The 18,333-nt window shown below is 54.0% G+C and overlaps 1 protein-coding gene and 1 pseudogene across 1 annotated transcript in view; one reads left to right on the top strand and one right to left on the bottom strand.

Annotated features, from left to right (window-relative positions):
• The window catches only part of Ncs1 (neuronal calcium sensor 1), a 45,606-nt gene extending 28,526 nt beyond the window's left edge, over nt 1-17,080 (bottom strand). The window contains exon 1 of the mRNA NM_024366.2: nt 16,957-17,080. Coding sequence (NP_077342.1) covers nt 16,957-17,020 — 64 coding nt within the window. The 5' untranslated portion in view covers nt 17,021-17,080. The remainder of the gene's footprint in view (nt 1-16,956) is intronic.
• Nucleotides 8,128-16,784, top strand: LOC134486023 (ATP synthase F(0) complex subunit C2, mitochondrial-like; annotated as a pseudogene).
• Nucleotides 17,081-18,333: the final 1,253 nt, after the last annotated feature.

Raw genomic sequence — 18,333 nt, 5'->3', positions numbered from 1 at the left:
CTAGGCTCCTTCTTGCTGAGCCTCAGTTTCTTCATCTGACAAAGGGGATAATAGTACTCAAAAGGACAGTGCCTCACCCCTAAAGGAGCTCCCCAAGATGCTCCCCACAGACTCCCTAAGGAGAGAAGGCTGATGGTGACCCTAGAGTTGAGAGACTCCCACGTGGTTATCGAAAGCAAGGTTTGGGGGTAGAGAGACGGCTCCGTCAGTGCCTATTGAGAAGACAAGAGAACTTAGCTCATTCTCCCAGGATCCACACAAAAACCTGGGTGTGCTTACAACCCCAGCGATGGGGAGGTAGAGACAGGAGGATCCCTGAAGCTAGCTGGACAACCCGTCTGGCCAATCAGAGAGCTCCAGGCTCAGTGAGAGAACTGGTCTCAAAAAGTGAGCTGGAGGGGTTGGGGATTTAGCTCAGTGGTAGAGCACTTGCCTAGCAAGCGCAAGGCCCTGGGTTCGGTCCCCAGCTCCGAAAAAAAGAAAAGAAAAAAAAAGTGAGCTGGAGAGGGGCTGAGAAAGCTTCCTGATCACTGACCACATGCAAATGTATGTGCACACACACGCACACACGCACGTGCACACTCACACATGCATGCACACATGCAACATACTCATATACACACATGAGGCAAGTTTTGGTTCAAAGTTTGTACTCTGGTCAAATATTTCTATAAATGTTACTGTCTGCCCTAGCATTTATAGATTTTATCTTACTTCAGAAGCAAAATTATAAACTATAGTGATTTTTAATTTCTATGTAAGCCGAACTTTTCCCCCAAAGGATTAAAGTCAAATTACAGAAAGACGCACTTTGCCTTGAGGACTCCTGCAGCGGTGTGAGGAAGAAGTGACCGAGGGATACTCCTAGCATGCCAGGCTGGGACTCATCTTAGTACACACCTTAACCACGCTGGGGGACAGCGCTCGAGGCTCTCCACTGCACAGAGGAGAAAACTGTGTCACCCGAAGGTGAAGCCATCTGCCCAAGCGCAGTGGAGGTGGAACCAGAACCCTGTGACTCCTGAACGTGGTGGAAAAGGTGAGTGTTTGAGACATCCCCCAGTGCATGCTGGGAGTTGATTCCCTTACATGTGATCCAACTCATACACAGGTTTAGGCGCCCTTCTGCAGATTGCTGGTACACGCCTTTAATCCCATCCCTATGGAAACAGAGGCAAGTGTCTAGGCCAGCCTGGTCTACAGAATGAGTTCCAGGACAGCCAGGGCTACATGGAGAAACTTTGTCTCAAAAAAACAAAACAAAGTAACATCAGAAGTTCCACAGATCTAGAGGTTTTTCTGGGTTGGGGGAGTTTGCATTTGTCCAATGAGTTTTAGGGCGACTGAATTTTTGCTGCAACCCATGAGGTTGGGTGTGGAATTTTCCATAGCAGTCTCTTGTCACTGCTAGAAGGTGATGATTTTGAGAACAGGAATGCCAAGCTGCTCATAGGGTACCGATTCTCTGGCCCAAACTAACTCTGTAGTACCAGGTCTTGCTGATACCAGACAGCAAAGGCCCTCAGTCTGCTTGCACTTGCCGACCCACGTTCAGGTCTAACTGTGTAACATCAGATGCGCTGACTAATTTCTCTGAAAGTTAGCTTGGCTTTTTTTTTAAGATTTATTATTATATTTATGTAAGTACACTGCAGCTATCTTCAGACACACCAGAAGAGGGCATCGGATCCCGTTACAGATGATTGTGAGCCACCATGTGGTTGGTGGGAATTGAACTCAGGATCTCTGGAAGAGCAATCAGTGCTCTTAACTGTTGGGCCATCATCTTTCCAGCCCCTGAGTCTTGGCTTTTCTTTCAGGACCCACCACAGATGTACACATGAGAAAAAAGACAGTCGGAAATGCCCTGACCGTGGCCTTGGAGAGGGGGCAAGAGAGAGAAATGACTCAGCCACTGCTGAGTGTTTGGTCCTATCCTTCCCAACTGCTGCGAGCTCCAACAAGCAGGACCTGTGTCTGGGACTGGCAGTTGAACAGTTATGGTCGGTATGAGGTAGGCGCTCAGCGCACGTGTTCCTGCGGAAGACGTTCAATGGTCTGCCCCTTGCTGCAATGTCCCCAGCCTTCCTTCTTGCTCTTTGGGACACACGGGTGCACGTGTACACACAACATGGGAAACACAAAAGAGGAGGCAGGGCTGGTCTCTAGTCCAAGCCTCCTCTGCTACCTGACTGGGAACCAAGAGGAGGGACCCCATGGGGGGGGGTGACACCTTCTGTGGCCCCTCAGGAAGATGCTGGTGTGAGTTGCTTCTGAAAACTCTGGATAGGGAACACTCCTCCAAGGTTTCAGACGGACCAGCTCCATTGCTCCCCAGACTGAGTCTACTATGGCTCCTGCCCAGAAGCAGAGACAGCGCCTGGAATTCACCGAATTCCCTCACTAAACACAGTGCTTCTTTGTGCTCCCTCCGACTTTGAGTCACCGAACTCGCCACCCTGAGCCTCAGTTTCCTCCCCTGCAAACTTGGAGCGGCGATGCCTTCCTGATAGGATGAGACTTAAGACGCCTAGGTTTTACAGTTCCTCACCTAACAGTCACAAAAGGCCAGGCCCTGGGCAGGACTTTGGGAGAGCAGCCATGACCCCCATGGCTCCTGTCCTCCAAGGATCCTCATGTAACCAGGAAAGACCTGAAGTACAGAGCTGTCTAGTCACGCATGTGGGTAAAAAAGAAAAGATCAGAGTGATAAAGGCTCACTTGGTAAAGTGCTCACCTAGTGTGCAGAGCTGTGAGTTTGATCCCAGCACCCTATAAGACGGGGCATCGTGGTGCACAACTGTTACCCCAGCACTTGGGAGGAAAAGGATCAGAGGGGTCAAGCTATATGGCAAGTTGGAGGCTAGCCTGGGCTACATGGAATCCTGGGTAGGGCAGAGAACATGGAAGAGCATTAACAAGAGTAGGATCCACCCTGGGCTGCAGGGTGGAGGACAGGACAGCCCTTGGTTGGGGGACACGCCAGGTTGATCACCATTCACAGCTCTGGTATGCCTGATCAGTTACGGCTGCTAACGTCACAGCCTGTGGAGCCCAGAACTGGATGGAGAAAGGGTGATGAGGGATCCCTAAGGCAGAACAGAGGCGAGGGGTGAAACGAGACCCATCTTCCCCCAAAGAAGGGTACAGCACCGCACCAAGGGGATAACTAAGTGAACTGGCAGGGACCCTGCTGGGGTGAAACAGCCCCGTCTTCAGCCAGCTCCTCACGCTCCTCCCCTCACAACCCGTGCAGTGACCCTGCTTCAGAAACCCATCTGCAGACCCTGAGGTCTAGCTCCAGGAGAGATCTTGGAAAGTTCCAAGCTTGAATTCCCAGGCATCAGGCCAGGAGGCTTGGAATCCACACAGCTCTAAGCAAACGGTATGCTCTAGTGCTGCTTCTGGAGCTGGCCCTTTAAGAGTCAGGGTAGGGGCGTGGCCCTGACCTGCCCTCCGAAGAGGAGGCACCCCAGTGACTCACAGCTGTGCTAGTGGTGCAGAGGAACTGGGGGACCCCAAACTGGCTGGGCCGGAGAGTTGCTGCCGTCAGTCACCCATCAACGTGATAGAGAAGTGCGGGTAGAAGCATGTGCCACCAGCAGTCAGGCTGTGACCTTGACCCGCTGTTTCCCAAGCTGCTTCTCTGTGGCGGGTGGGGGAAGGCACGGGACTTTAGGGGGTTACTGCACATCAATCCCTCGGCAGGCACCTCCTGGAACAGAAAGACGCCTCTCGTCCCTCCCTTTGTGGACGTAAACCTGAAGCGTCAGAGGCCGGGACGTTAAGAGAGTGCTTGCCCAGCGTGCACAAGATCCTAGAATAGGTCCTAGCACTTCACAGACCGGGAGTGGCAGCAGCAGTGTGGAGGCTCAAGGTTATTCTCAGCGACACAGGGAGTTTGACGCCGTCAAGAAAGGAAGGAAGGAGGGAGGGGAGGAGGGAAAGAAGGACAAACGGGGGGGGGGAGTTGAGGGGCTGGGGAGATGGCTCGATTGATTGATAAAATGTTTGCCCTAAAATTATGAGGACCTGAGTTTAGATCCCCAGTATCCGAGGACAAAGTGGGGGAGGGGCTGGTGGAGGGGGAGGCGGGGAAGAAGAGGCAGGAACCCTTGGGGCTCACCAGCCAGTCTAGCCAATGGGTGAGCTCCAGACTCAATGAGAGATCTGCTCAAGAAATAAAGTAGAGAGCAGTTGAGAAAACACCCAGCCTGTACCTATGTCTTCCATATGTACATGCACATACACGCATACACACACACACATACATACACGTACACACACGTGTGCACACTCATAGCTGGGCCTGTCTCTGACCTGGAAACTCTCCTCCTTACCTGTCCAGCTTGGCATGGCTTGCTGGGCCCAGCATAGGACTATGTCACCAGTGTCCTCCTCCTCCCAGACCCCTGGGCACAGGTCCTGAGAGTAGCCCTGCCTTGACCTGACACTTTCATACCAGAAACTGCTGTCAGACAAAGCTTCTGGCCCAAATCTCCACTACCTCAGCCTCCTACTCCTGCCTCCATCAGAGCTACCCACATGAGCAAAGGAGTAAACCAGACCCAGCGTACGGACATGCCACTTAAGCCCTGCCCACCTGGTGCATTCGCCCCCATTGCACCACCAGCTTGTCTTGGCATTTAAACTGGCCTCACTTTGTTTCTCCACCACATCATGAATGTCATATAAGCCAAAGAAGCAATGGTCTATGCTACCTTGTGCCAGCACCACAGGGTAAACTGAGACAAATAGTCCATAACCACTTTCTCAACCAGGAAATGAGAACGAAAGAGACAGCCAGAGGTACCCTGTAGCCAACTGGCCTCCCCCTAGACCTAGAGTCCTCCCAAAGCTGCAGGGCATCCTTCCCAGAATGCCCTAGGGCACTGTCAGAGCGGCCCTCAGCTCCCCCAATCCAGGGAAACAGGCAACCCAGTCAGAGCCCCTAAAGCAGGAGCCTCTGTATTTTGATGGCTGCTGCTACGTACGTATAATTAAGATCAATTAAGATCAATTAAGATCGTGTTCCTCTTGAGCCCAGCAAGGGCCCCGGGACCAGCAGTGGGACGACAATGGCCACCCTGCCTGGTTGGATGTGTAAACTACAGAGCCCCAGAGGGTTCAGGGACCACGGCAAGAGGCCCAGTGCCCAGGAACACAGGCTTTGAGCAGGCCCAGCTCCCTGTTTGCACAGCACACACCATGTATTTTTGAACAGAAGGAAAGCATTTGCCTCCCCCCACGGTGCCAAAAATAGCCACGTCTCCTGCTCTGAAGGGAAGCTTTGGTTCTTACCAAGAGGCAGGTGCGGGAGGGCAGGAAGGAGGGATGAGTGGCTGGCTGTCACCTCAGACCCAACCTGTCCCCCCTGCGAGCAATAAATTCACAGAAGCCCCCAGACCCAAAAGGAGTCCCAGGAGAAAGGATCAAGTTTAATGCCAGGTAGGGAAGCAGGCTCAGGATGGGTTGGAAGAAACCTGGAGCTGTTTACTTCCGTCCTGGCTTTCCTAGTCATCTCGACAAATGTGTTTGGGGTGCGGGGGTTGGGGTGGGGGTGGAGGAGCAAACCAGAACAGTGAGCCCCAGCTTCAGCCTCACAGCCGCAGAGGAGTGGAGGCGGGGTTTATACACATGGCCTCTACCGCATCCAAAAGAGACACTGGCAGATAGGGCCTCTGGGTGGCAGGCATTCGGCCTCTTCTGAGCATTGGGGAGTTCAGAGTTCACCCGCCCACAGCTGCAGCAAACCTGCAAGGGGTGTGACTCTCTCCATGGATGTGTGAAGAAGCAGTAAGCAGTGGCTGGTCCCTTCCACTCTTCCTTTCTCACACTTTCTTTGTTTGCTCTATCTAACCCTCCTGGGCAGGCTCCCTCACTTGGCCCATTTTACAGATAGCTCCTGGGCTGGTGTGTGTGTGTGTGTGTGTGTGTGTGTGTGGTGTGTGTGTGTGTGTGTGTGTGTGTGTGTGTGTGTGTGTGTGTGCTGGGGGCGGGTGTGTGTGTGAGCTGACATGCCAACAGTAAGTGGAAAGTATTTGAAGTTAGCCTTGGCGGGAGGGAACCCCTGAGCTACAGTTCCCTGTAGCAGACAATAGACAGCAGACAGACCTCAGGGCTCCATGTCCCTCTCTCCCTGAGATGCAGGCTGAGGGGCTGAGGAAGTAATCACAGGGCCTGTGTGCGTGTGCCTCCAAGTCAGAACCACTTCTGGTTCCCACGGCAACCTCTTGGTTAAAATAATAATAATAAAACTGGGGGAAAAAGAGGTCATTGTTTGTCCCCCAAAAGGCCAGAGTTGTGGGGGAACCAGGCAGCTGTGGGGGGACCCGGGCAGCTGTGGCCGCAGGCTAGGGTGAGAGAGCAGCACCCTATGCTGAGAACTGGAGCCCAAAATAAGGACAGCAAAGTGTGCTATTTCTGCCCGGGTTAAACATTCCTCGGAGCCGCATTCCTTCACGCCGGAATCCAGAGCACAGGGGCTCTGAGTCTACCAGCTTCCGGGGCCACCCTGGAAAGTTAGGAGTGTAGGAGAGAGCTCTGCACACTTCCCCAGGCCCCCAACCTGTGCTCCTCAGGCAGGAAGAGCTTCCCCAAGCAGAACCATTGATCTCCCCAGAGTTGATCTATATAACATCACACCAAAAGGAGAGACTGAATGGTGGAGACCTTTTCTAAGGGGATTTCCAGATACAAGGCCCTGGCTGGACCCAGGCACCTTGGCAATTCTAGGGGACCACTAGGTAATGGTGCAGGCCAGGCCAGGCAAGTGGGATCCAAGGAAATGACCCAGGAAGAACTGTCTGGAAGTGGAAACAATGGAAACCACATTTGCCCACCTGTCCCTTAACAACTCTGCTGCACAGAGACCAAAAGCTGCGAGACATGGTCTAAGCTTCAAGGAGCCGTCCATCATAGAGACTGACTCTATGTCACCGCATCCCTGAATCCACATCAAATCCATGAGAACTGGGACTCCTCCTTTATCCAAGGACACCAAATATCAGCCAGGGGGACATCAGTCTAGGGCACTCTGGGTCTCACCTCACCTTTGGACATCCCATCCCCAGCCCCAAACTGCCATCGAAGCAGGAACAGGGTCCTCGGGGAGATGGCTCAGTGTCTGCTGGAGAATCTGACAGCAGCACCTTCATAAAAGCCAGGCATAGTGTTGGGGATTTAGCTCAGTGGTAGAGCGCTTGCCTAGCAAGCACAAGGCCCTGGGTTCGGTCCCCAGCTCCAAAAAAAAAAAAAAAAAAAAAAAAAAAAAAAAAAGCCAGGCATGGTAAATCTTGCAAATCTGAGGAGACAGACAGACATGCAGATCCATAGAGCTCTCTGACCAGCCTGTCTAGCCAATCAGGAAGCTCCCAGTTTAGTGAGAGACCCTGACTCAAGAGAAAAGGTGGTGAGCAAAGGTGGAAGACACATGGCCTCTGGCCTCCATACACACGTACTCACACCAAGCACACACAAGTGCACACACACACACACACACACACACACACACAAACAAGGGTAGTGCAGACTCTGTAAAAACGGGGAGTCCCCCTCCATGGGGGGCTTGCATGAGATCCCAGAGCTGGGCTTCAGCTGTATCCCTTGGGGATGGTAGAAGTTGGTAAACCCTGAGAGATTAGGACCAACAGTCCCCTGCTTACTCCTGACCACACCCACTCAATGCTCCCAATGAGATCACCCACAGGGGCCTTACCTCTGCCTCCTCAGTGCAGAAAGCCAAGGCAGGAGCTGCTCAAATGTCCACGAGAGGCAAGACATCCAGCTCACCACCTGGCCTCACCCCCATCCCGCAAATCCGGAAAACTTGGCCAGTGTCCGATACCTCAGAGATGGGTGTGCTCAGAGATCATAGGAGTGTGCTCTTGAGAGAAAGGGCATGGTTTTAGCCACACAGGGATAAGATTAGCTTGATCCCAAGATGGCTGCTAAATGGCTACCAGACCTTGGTGTGCCCCCCAACTGCCTGAGCTTCCTTCCCATTTCCTATACAATGAGCACCAATCCCATTCTCAGCCTACCTGAGGTCTCCCTCTCCAGCCGCGGCGCTCCACGTACATCTACGTTTACAACCAGCACAGAGTTCCTCCCCCCAACCCAGACACGATGTATGTTCGTGCACAGACCAAGATGGCTCACCCACTCCTGACACATGCCACGACCCTGTCACACTCGGAATATGCACACGTGAGTCAGAGCTTGCCCACGTGACCCCCGCTGGCCCCTATCCAGACTGCACCGCCGACACAGGCACCCACACATGCTCACACTTAACCCACACACCCCCACAGAGCCTGCTCAGCGCCTCCCACCAGCACGGGCTGAGTATTAAATACTCGGGCCCAGAGCTGCATGGGACCAGGCTCAAACCTTAGCTACATACATCACTTGCCACAGGCCAGCGACTACCCTGTCTTTATTTATGAAAGAGGGACCACGCGGGGCTGCTGCAGAATGTTCCTGAACACCAAACACGGCCCTGGGCCCCAGGGACCATGCATTATATTGGTCTCTCACAGCTACCACAGACTCTAGCTCTTGGTGAACCAAGCGGGGGCGGGGCTGAGAAGAGCTGATAAATCCAATACTACAGTTTCTGGTTCAACTCCCAGATGGGGACATTGAAATATCAAGAACCTAGAACAGGTCCCTCTCTGTCTTCTCTACCCTGGGAGCAGTTCCCCTGCCATGGCCCCTCGCCCCTGAAAACGTATGCCTGCTCCAAGTTCGTCTCTACCCGCTCCCTGATCAGGAGCACTTCTCAGCTGCTGAGTCGTCCATCCGTCCGTCTGTCTGCTGTCTGCAGTGGAGTTGAAGCGACCACATGCTAACAGATGAGGGCCTCAGCAGCTTGGAGGTCCGGCGGCTTCTGACCTCACTTATCCCTAGCCACAGCTTCCAAACCAGCGCCATTTCAAGGGACATCGACACAGCTGCCAAGCTCATTGGAGCTAGGGCTGCTACAGTTGAGGTGGCTGGTTCTGGGGCAGCGATTGGGACTGTTTTGGGAAGTCTCATCATTGGCGGTGCCAGGAACCCTCCTCTGAAGCAGCAAGTCTTCTACACGATTCTGGGCTTTGCCCACTCAGAGGCCACAGGGCTCTTTAGCCTAATGGTGGCCTTTCTCATCCTCTTCGCCATGTGGGGCAGCTGTCTCCACTTCCACCCACAGTTCTTCTGTGTCTCGTCTGCCCTGTATGGTCCTTTTCCTGTGCCTCCCCAAGAAGTCTGGGGAAAGTGGTTGGCTCACAGCTTGACAGAGAGAAGAGAAATAAAAACTGTATGAAGAAGAAGAAGAGGGGTTGGGGATTTAGCTCAGTGGTAGAACGCTTGCCTAGCAAGCACAAGGCCCTGGGTTCGGTCCCCAGCTCCGAAAAAAAGAATTAGAAGAAGAAGGAGGAGGAGGAGGAGGAGGGGGAGGAGGAGGAGGAGGGGGAGGAGGAGGAGGAGGGGGAGGAGGAGGAGGATCTAGAACAGGCTCAGACGTCAAGAGCATTTCCCGCTCTTGCAGGAAACCTGGGCTTGGTTCCCAGCATCCACATCACAGAGCTCGCACTGCCTATGGGTTCAGTTCCAAGGGATTCAGCACCCTCTCCTGGCCTCTGCAACCACATGCTGTATGCATGCTCGCACAGGCACACACACATGCACATAGACAAAAATCAAGCCTTCAATGACAGGCACAGAACGCTCCTCTCAACTGACGCTGGGTTTTCTTTGGTAGGACTACTTAGAACAAAGCCCACCACAGCAGAAGACTTCAGTGAAGAAGCAAAGACATGACCACCAAAACCCCAACACAGAGCAAAATGGAAGGACCCCTGTAAAGAGCCTGGGGCTGCTGGTCTCTCTCACTTCCTGTGCTGTCTTAGAGGTGCTGAGAAATCAGGGCATCGAGGGCTGTGCACATAGCCCAGTTGGCCGAGTGCTCTCCTAGCATCCACAAAGCCCTGGGTTCCACAGCACCACATAAACAGCGTGGGGTGGGGCTGTCCTGGAATCCCAGCATTTGGGAAGTGAGGCAGGAGGGTTAGAAATTCAAAGCCATCCTCAGCTATGTAGCGATTTGAGGCCATCCTGGGCTACATTGAGACTACCTCAAAAAGTAACAAAGATGCTGGGTGGTGGCACAGGATTCAGGAGACAGAGGCAGGAGAATCTCTGAGTTCGAGGCCAGACTGATCTACAGAGTGAGTTCCAGGGTAGCCTGGGCTACACACAGAAACCCTGTCTCGGAAAAGCAAACAAAAGTGACATCAACAACAAAACAAAACAAAACAAACAGAGACTGATAGACTGACTGGTGGATAAACAGACGGATGGATGGATGGATGGATGGATGGACGGACGGACGGATGGACGGACAGAGGGACAGATCTTTGCACATGTCTCTCCTTTAGATAACTCAAACCCCGAAATGGGATTATGGAGTCAAAACCATGTTATATTTTAAAGGTTTTTTTTTTTCCTTTTCCCCCTTTTGAGCAAGGTCTCCTTTGTGCATTCTGGGCTGACTTTGAAGTCCAGTTCTCCTTCTATCTCTGGAACTCTAGAATCACCACGTACACTGTCACAGCTGGCTTAAAAGGCTTTTGGTTCAAAAAAGCTGACTTGCTTTCCAGAAGGGCGTCCTGACCACCCTTTCAGCAACAGTGGGAGACCACGGGCCACCTTCCTGCTAGCACTGGGTATCACTGCTCCACTCCAAGGCTGCCAATCTCATTAGGAAGAAAAGAGAAAGTTCATAGTCTCAAGTTCATCTTCCTCATTACTATTAACTAGAATTGCAGAATCCTTGATCCAGAGGACTTTCAGGGTCATGTGGTCGGAGGCCTTGGTGTGTGTGTGTGTGTGTGTGTGTGTGTGTGTGTGCACATGTGCACACATGCATGAGAGTGACTGTGTGTATGAAGATTCAAACAGTCCTCACAGCTCTGTAAGGGGTGAGAAGCAATGTAACTGCCTAGTAACAGAAGATTAAAAAAAATGTTGCATGCATGTGTCAAAACATTAAAAACAAACAAACAAAACAAAACAAATAACAAATAAACCTGGTGTGGGCCAATAAGATAGTAAGTGGATAAAAGCACTTCCCCCAATCCCGGGGACCAGAGTTCAATTCCAGAACCCACACAGTGGCAGGCAAGAACTGACTTCTGACCTAAACACACACATACAAAGGAAATTATAATATAAATAGTAAAATTAACAAAAAAGTAAAGTTAGAGATTAAAAGCAGACAACCCCAAAGGCACAGAATGGTGAAGACCATCTATGTAGCCCTCTGGGCATTCCTCTAAATATCTCCAGACTCTGTCAGGCCATCCCCAATGACACCCCTAATTCATTGCCACAATTTTCCTCATTACTTGCCTCCTTCATTTTGGGGGCTCTAGCTAAGAATGTTCTTTCAAAATCTAACCTTGTTCACCGTGTCCCCCAAATCTATCACCTCCCTTCCACAGATCCTTACCCATCTTGGGAAATATCCAAGTTCCTGCCCATGGCCTTCTGAGAGTGACTCTGATCAGACCCACTCATCCCCAGTTTCCCCACAGTCCATGCCACAAGAGCCCCAGATCTCACCCTGGAGCAGATGGGGCTCAATCCTGACATGGCGTGGGTTGCCAGGACAAGGATTTGCAGGGACACCTGGGGTTAGAGGAACTCTCCGGGGAGGGGACAAGAGGAGCCAGTCACGGGGTTGGGGATTTGGCTCAGTGGCAGAGCGCTTGCCTAGGAAGCGCAAGGCCCTGGGTTCGGTCCCCAGCTCCGGAAAAAAAAAAAAAAAAAAGAGGAGCCAGTCACATTCCACACAGGTGACAGGGACAGGGAAAACCACAGCCTGAGATGATCTGTGACTGCAGCGCTCCTCTGGCTGAATCCCAGGCTCCAGAATATCCCCCTCTTTTAGCCTGGATCCTCTTCAACTCCAGGACTCAGCACGAAGCACATTTTCCAGAGAAGGAGGGAGGGAGGGTCTCCTCCTCACCATAGGAAAAGGTTAGAGTCTCCTTATAGCCAGGGTACAGAGCCCTAATCCCATCCAGGGACTGCTACCCTGAGGCCCAGTGTGAGCAAGGCATTCTTTTCCTATAGAACCAGGCAGCCATGAAATCAGGTGTCAGATGAACACACTAGGGACCCAAGAAGATATGTAACTTACCTAAGGCCACAGAGCCTGTGGGGGACATAGCCTGCTCTCCATAGAGCTGGTCTGTCCTACTTAGGTGCCCGCTGAATCTCACCTAAGTTTCTCTTGCTGCTTTGTGCCACCCTCAGTGAAGGAGGGAAGGCACAGCAGGAACAGGCAGTGATGATCTGTCCACCACACCCCGCTGAGCCTCCACTCCAGCTCCAGAATTTGCCCCAAGATGGATGCCTCTCCGGGCTGCTCTCTGAGAGCTGGGTGGAGGTAATGGCCTGGAAACTCTTTTTCCTACGTAGCAGACTTCTCTGAGTGCCTGGACAACGCCAACCCAGAAACTTCAGAGTCCAGCAGGTAAGTCCCTGCACCTCTCAACCCGACCCCATCTGGACCAGGAAGTCCCTCTACCACAGGCCCCGGTGATGCCCGCTACTGCACAACCACAGAGATCACCCATTTGCTCTCTTTCCTGATGTGCTCAAAAAACAACCTAAGAGGCTCAAGGTTGGCAGGCCAGGTCAAGGCCAAGCTGGAACCGACAAGAATGTATCCCTGTCTTAGGGTTTCATTGCTGCGAACAGACACCATGATCAAGACAACTCTTATAAAGGACAACATTTAACAGGGGCTGCCTTACAGGTTCAGGGGTTCAGTCCATTATCATCATGGCAGGAAGCACTGCCGCGTGCAGGCAGACACGGTGCTGGAGGAGCCGAGCATCTTGTTCCGACTGCAGCCAGGAGAGACTGTCTCCTGGCAGGCAGAGGGTCTCATTGCCCGCCTCCACAGTGACACACCTACTCCAACAAGGCCACGCCTCCTAATAGTGCCACTCCCTGGGCAAAGCCTATGCAAACCACCACTCCTTCCGCTCCCTGAGTGAATGTCTCCAGCCAGCAGTACCAAGGGATGGGGAGAAACTAAGGAGAAAGGGATCTCTGCCCCTCGCATATACGAACACCAGGACAGAGAATTTGTGAGCCACTCGGCCAGTTTCCGCTGGAGGCAGGAACTGTATCTCTTGCTCCTTCTCTGTGTGCCCAGCAGAGTGGACACTCAGTGAATGGCAGATAGGGAGCCGTTCTGACATGATCCAGTAAGGTGGTAGGCTGCCGTGTAAAACCATGGCTCTACTGGGCCTCAGGAAAAATAGCCCAGGACTTGCTCCATCCCTGAGTTACTGTGCTAAGCACAAAGACTGGCATGGCAAGAAGAGCCATCTGCAGAGATGAAACCACCCTCCAAAGACATTTTAGGCTGATTCATAACGAAGCTCAAAGCTGAGGCTGGGGCTCACTGATAGAGTACTTGGCTTATTGTGTGTAAGGCCTTGGGTTCCATCCCAGCATTGGAGCAGGGATAAGGTGTGCGTGGTGTGTGTGTGCGTGGTGTGTGTGTGTGCGTGTGTGCATGTGTGTGTGTGTGTGTGTGTAATGTTTTCACGAAATAGTGACAAATTTGGAGAGAGTCCCTGGCTACTTACCCGACATGCCATATTACACCTCTACTCACTTGGTCACTACCAAGACCATACCCATTTTGCAGAGGAGGAAAGCAAGGCTCAGCTAAGCAAGAGGGAAGGCTTCTCCTTCAGCTTGAATTATATGAGGATACAACAGGCTTGCCAATCAGTTCTGAGAGACTGAGGCAGACCCCACCCCCTCTCCCCAGCACTGCTACTACTGTTCATGCTGGTCTGTGAGTCCTGCCTAGGCTGGGGGGCAGAGGTAGAGGGGTCTTCCCCTTCGCTAACCGGATGCACTTAGAGATGGAGTTCCAGAGAAGGGCAGGAGAGCACAGTGTCAGCAGATAATCTCATCTGCACAGGAAGAACAGAAGGTTCCAGAGCATTAAGTCTGAAAGAAGGTTATCTTTGGCTAGGCTGAAGCCAGGCGTGAATCCAGATGTGTTGTGAAGTCCTCGTGGAGCCTCCTCATGGAGTCCTCAGTCTCTCTCCCTTCTTTCCTCTCCTCCAACCCCTGCCTCACATGGACCACAAACCACAGTAGATCCGCACAACCCAGGATGGTACATAGACTGAGGCAGGGCCACTGGGTCCCCAAACTGGACCCTGCAGCATAGGACAGCCAGGGACCTGCAGTATGAGTCAGACTATGTTTCTTCAATTGGGTCTCCCCAGAACCAAGAACCAAAATCAATACATGACTCTCACCGTGTGGGGTGTGTGTGTGTGTGTGTGTGTGTGTGTGTGTGTGTGTGTGTGTGTGTGCATTCTACCCGTGTGGTGACCAGCTGAAGGCCAGAGGTCAATGTTGGGTGTTATGGCTCTCCGCCTTCCTTTGCTTTTAAAGGTTTGCTTTATTTTAAGTTATGTGTAAGGGGGGTTGGGGATTTAGCTCAGTGGTAGAGCGCTTCCCTAGCAAGTGCAAGGCAAGCACAAGGCAAGTGCAAGGCCCTGGGTTCGGTTCCCAGCTCCGAGAGGAAAAAAAAAAAAGTTATGTGCAAGGAGCTTAGGGGAGTTGTGTGCGTGAATACAGAGCCCATAGAGACGAGAGATTTTGACTCAGGTTGAGCTGTAGTTACAGGCAGTTGTGAGCCCCAGACATGGGGGCTGGGAATTGAACTCTGGTCTTAAAGAAACAGCAGTGCTCATTCTTAACCACTAAGTCATCTCTCCAGTTCCTCCACCTGATTGTTTGGGCTGGTGTCTCTCAATGAACCCAGAACTGGCCATTTCACTAGACTGGCTGGCCAGTGAGCTCCCAGGATCCCTCTAGGTCTGCCTTCCCTGGGCTGGAGTTGTGGACACGAACCACATGTTCAGTCAGGTACTGGGAACCCGCCTCAGTTCCTCATGCTTGCACTGAGCATCTCTCCAGCCCCAGGAGAATACAACTCCAGAGCTCAGCCCAGACCTAAGAGAAGAGCAAGCCAAGTGGGAGGGACAGGAGATGGTGACATTTGGGAATACTTCCTGGATGATGCGTCTCTTGACTCCCTACTCAGAATTCCCCTGGAAGTGGGGAGATGCTGCCTGCCATCCCTCATGAGAAAGGAGAAGCAAGGAGAGCCTGCCGCCAGCGGCGAGCACGCTCTGCTTTACCCGATGAGGTTATTTTACTCCCACTAAGATCTGCAGACCTATTAACCATCATCTTCGAGAGATGGCTGTGGGCCACTGAAAGACCTGCCTGGAGGGAGCTGGCTTCCATGGGGAGACAAGCCAGAAGCAAGTGAATCCCCCTACCCCTAAAAAGACCTCAGATGAAGGAAAAGCACCCAGACTACCTCCATCTCTGAACAAAACTGCTCCACATCACAAAAGGCCTTTAAAAATAGCTCAGCAGAGCACCACCAAGCCGGTGCCTAACGAGAGTTTTGCTGGTCCCATTCTTCCCAAGGTAAGGCCAGCCCTTCAGAGATGGGGCTGAAGAAAAGGATCTTGGCCCCCATCGGGTCTTACAAATCCAGCATTTGGCCAGGGTGGAAAAGAGAGGCACAGAGAGGCACACTCAGTGAGCATGGCACACTCAGTGAGCAGGACTCATTTGTGGCCCCCCAGCCTCACCATCATGGAGACAGCTTGGTACACCACGTGCCATGGTTCCTGGAGAAGTCCACGGAACCCTCTACCTTCCCCAGACCCTGGGGTCCCGGCCCATTCAGGGAGGGAGGGTGTTCCACCTACAGCCTACCTGCTAATGACTGTGGGCCACACCTTCAAGGGTCCGGTCAACCTCACAAGCAACAACAAGCTAGAAAATCCACCCACTGAATCTGGGAAGGGAGAGTAGGTGGCCTGGGCTGGGAAGGACACCTCTACAGGAGCAGTTCCTGGATGTGACCTCTCTGATTCCTCGGGACAGGGACCAGGAGAGCCCAGGCAGTAAAGCCCCCTTTGTTCTAAGTCTGGGAGGGTAAGGAGCACGGGGCTAAGGCACTGGGTTGGCCAAGACCTGCAAACCTGCTCAGAAGACCGATATAGGGGGCAGGGGAGAGCAGAGGCCATGCACTGCACCAGAGCCTCCATCTCCACGGAGCTGCCAATCAACTGCCTGTCTTTCTGGGTGATGCAGAGAGCACTCAGCCAAAGCCTCCCAGGCCCCACTTCCAGGGCCACCCCTGGAAAGGCTTCAAGGAGGGGGACACATGGTGTGAATGCAGAGACTTATCTGTGAAGTTGGGCACGTGGAGAGCCACCCCTGGGACTGATCTAGAGGACTGTGGAGTAGGACAGACCTTCCCTCACTCGTCAGCTCGTCAGCTCGGACTATACAAACCCATTTCCTGGTGCGGCAGAGACAGGAGCAAGGAAGGGGTGAGACCAGGAATACAGCCCAACAGTGCGGCATCTAATAGGGCGCCCAAGACCCTTGGACCCTTACAGTCACTGCCTGAGCATTCTACCAGTCTCACCAGCCCTCTCCTTCCCAACACACAGTCACACTTGCCAGGGAGGGGGCGACAGGCCAACCTCGCAAGAGGCAGGAGCCGCAGCAGCATCATTAAGCATGAATCACCCACCCACCATGCTCCAAGCAGGAGAGCCACACTACGCCCGGGCGCCCCCTCCTGGGACCACTTGCCCCCCACCCCGGCACAGCCCGAGCCCTTCGGACTGGAGGGGGCGGTGGGTGGGCTGCAGATGCCCTGAGGACCTGGGGTGGTCCCTGGAGCACGCTGACAGGCGACACCCAGCCAGGGCCGGGGGCGGGGGCGCGGGTAGAACAATGGGCCAGGTGCGGGGCAGGGGCGCGGCCGAGAAGGGCGGAGGGAAGGTCGAGGCGCGATGGGGAATCAGGGATCCGGGATCTGGGCGCACTCACAGTAGGTTTTTCTGGTCAGCTCCTCCACAACTTCAGGCTTCAACTTGCTGTTGGATTTCCCCATGCTCGGCGGCCGCGGCCCCCGCTCCCCGGGCCGGACCCGCTCGGGGCGCCCAGCGGGAGCGGTTGGGTCGGGCCGGGGTGCGCGGAGGCCCGCAGGCCGGGCTGGGCCGGGCCGGGGCCGCGCCTTTGTCTGGCCGTGCCCGCGCGTCCCGTGCGCGGGGCTCCGGCGCGCTGCGCGACCGCAGCTGACGGTTCAAGGGGCCTCGGGGATCCGGCGAGGGCCAGGCCTTTGCGGTGCAAGCGGCCACGGCGGGGAGTTGCGCGGGGCTGGGCGCCGCAGCCGCCGGGGCTCGGTAGCCGCGGTCGTCCCTGGTTACTGGGCTGCGTAGCACATGCTCGCTACCGCTGCGCCGCCGCCGCCCCTACGCTCCCCGCCTCCCGCCCGCACCGGCGCGCCAGGGGTGGACTCGGAGCCGCCACTCAGCGCCCGGCGCCACCTCCCGCCCAGCTCCGACAGGCGCGATCTCCGAGTTGAGGCACCCCCCCTCTCCAGTTGGCTCTCCGGGGACGCCGGGAGGTCGCCGCACCGCCCCCTTCGCCGATCCATGTCCTCCCAACCCCCTCTCCGCAGCGGCGTGGGCAGGGAGGGCCCGGAAAATCGGACATGAACGAGGCCAAGTCCCTGCCAGGCGCGATTCATTCATTCCACTTGGATGTGTTGGGCTCTGGGGACCGGGCGGCCAACCTGACAGGCGCGATCCCAGGCCTCTCTGGGAGCATCCTGATGTGCTGGCTGGCATGGGTTGCGGTGGGAACACTTTTGCCTGGCCTTGGGGGAAATGACTTCTAAGATCAGGTTGAGAGAGGAATGGGGCATCAACCTGGAAGGTGTCTGGCTGGGAGGGAGAGCAGCCTTTACACCCCGGGCTCCAGGCAAGGATGGGAATGATCTGAGGCCAGGCAGAAGGACCAGAGCTTCTGGAGACCAGCCTGGCAAGCCCGTATTGCCCAAGGACCTGGCCTCTGTCCCCGGGGCCCAGGAATACTTGAAGTTAGGCCTTCTCTGTTGTGAGGCTTGCTTGGAGAGACCAAGGGCAACAGAGCCTGCTGGTGGAGCTCCGGGAGGGACCTCAGGGAAAGATTAGCATGGCCTGCCCTGCCCTTCTCCCAAAAATATCATCGTAATTGAGACCTCTCCTGACTTTCTGCTCAACTCTTGTGTCTTCTCAACAGCTTAGGAAAACTTGGACCGCTTAGTTCAGTGGGACTTGTTTCTCCCAAAGAATGAGCCCCCAGGGGGAGGGAGAGCAAATATACATCCTGCTCTCAGAAGGTCCTGAGGGCCAGTAGCAACCTCTGTGAGCCGGCCTTAGT

The sequence above is a fragment of the Rattus norvegicus genome, chromosome 3 (genome assembly GCF_036323735.1).
Source record: "Rattus norvegicus strain BN/NHsdMcwi chromosome 3, GRCr8, whole genome shotgun sequence".
Classification (NCBI taxonomy): domain Eukaryota; kingdom Metazoa; phylum Chordata; class Mammalia; order Rodentia; family Muridae; genus Rattus; species Rattus norvegicus.
The sequence above is the reverse complement of the archived record's forward strand: the minus strand, read 5'-3'. Positions and strand labels throughout refer to the sequence as shown.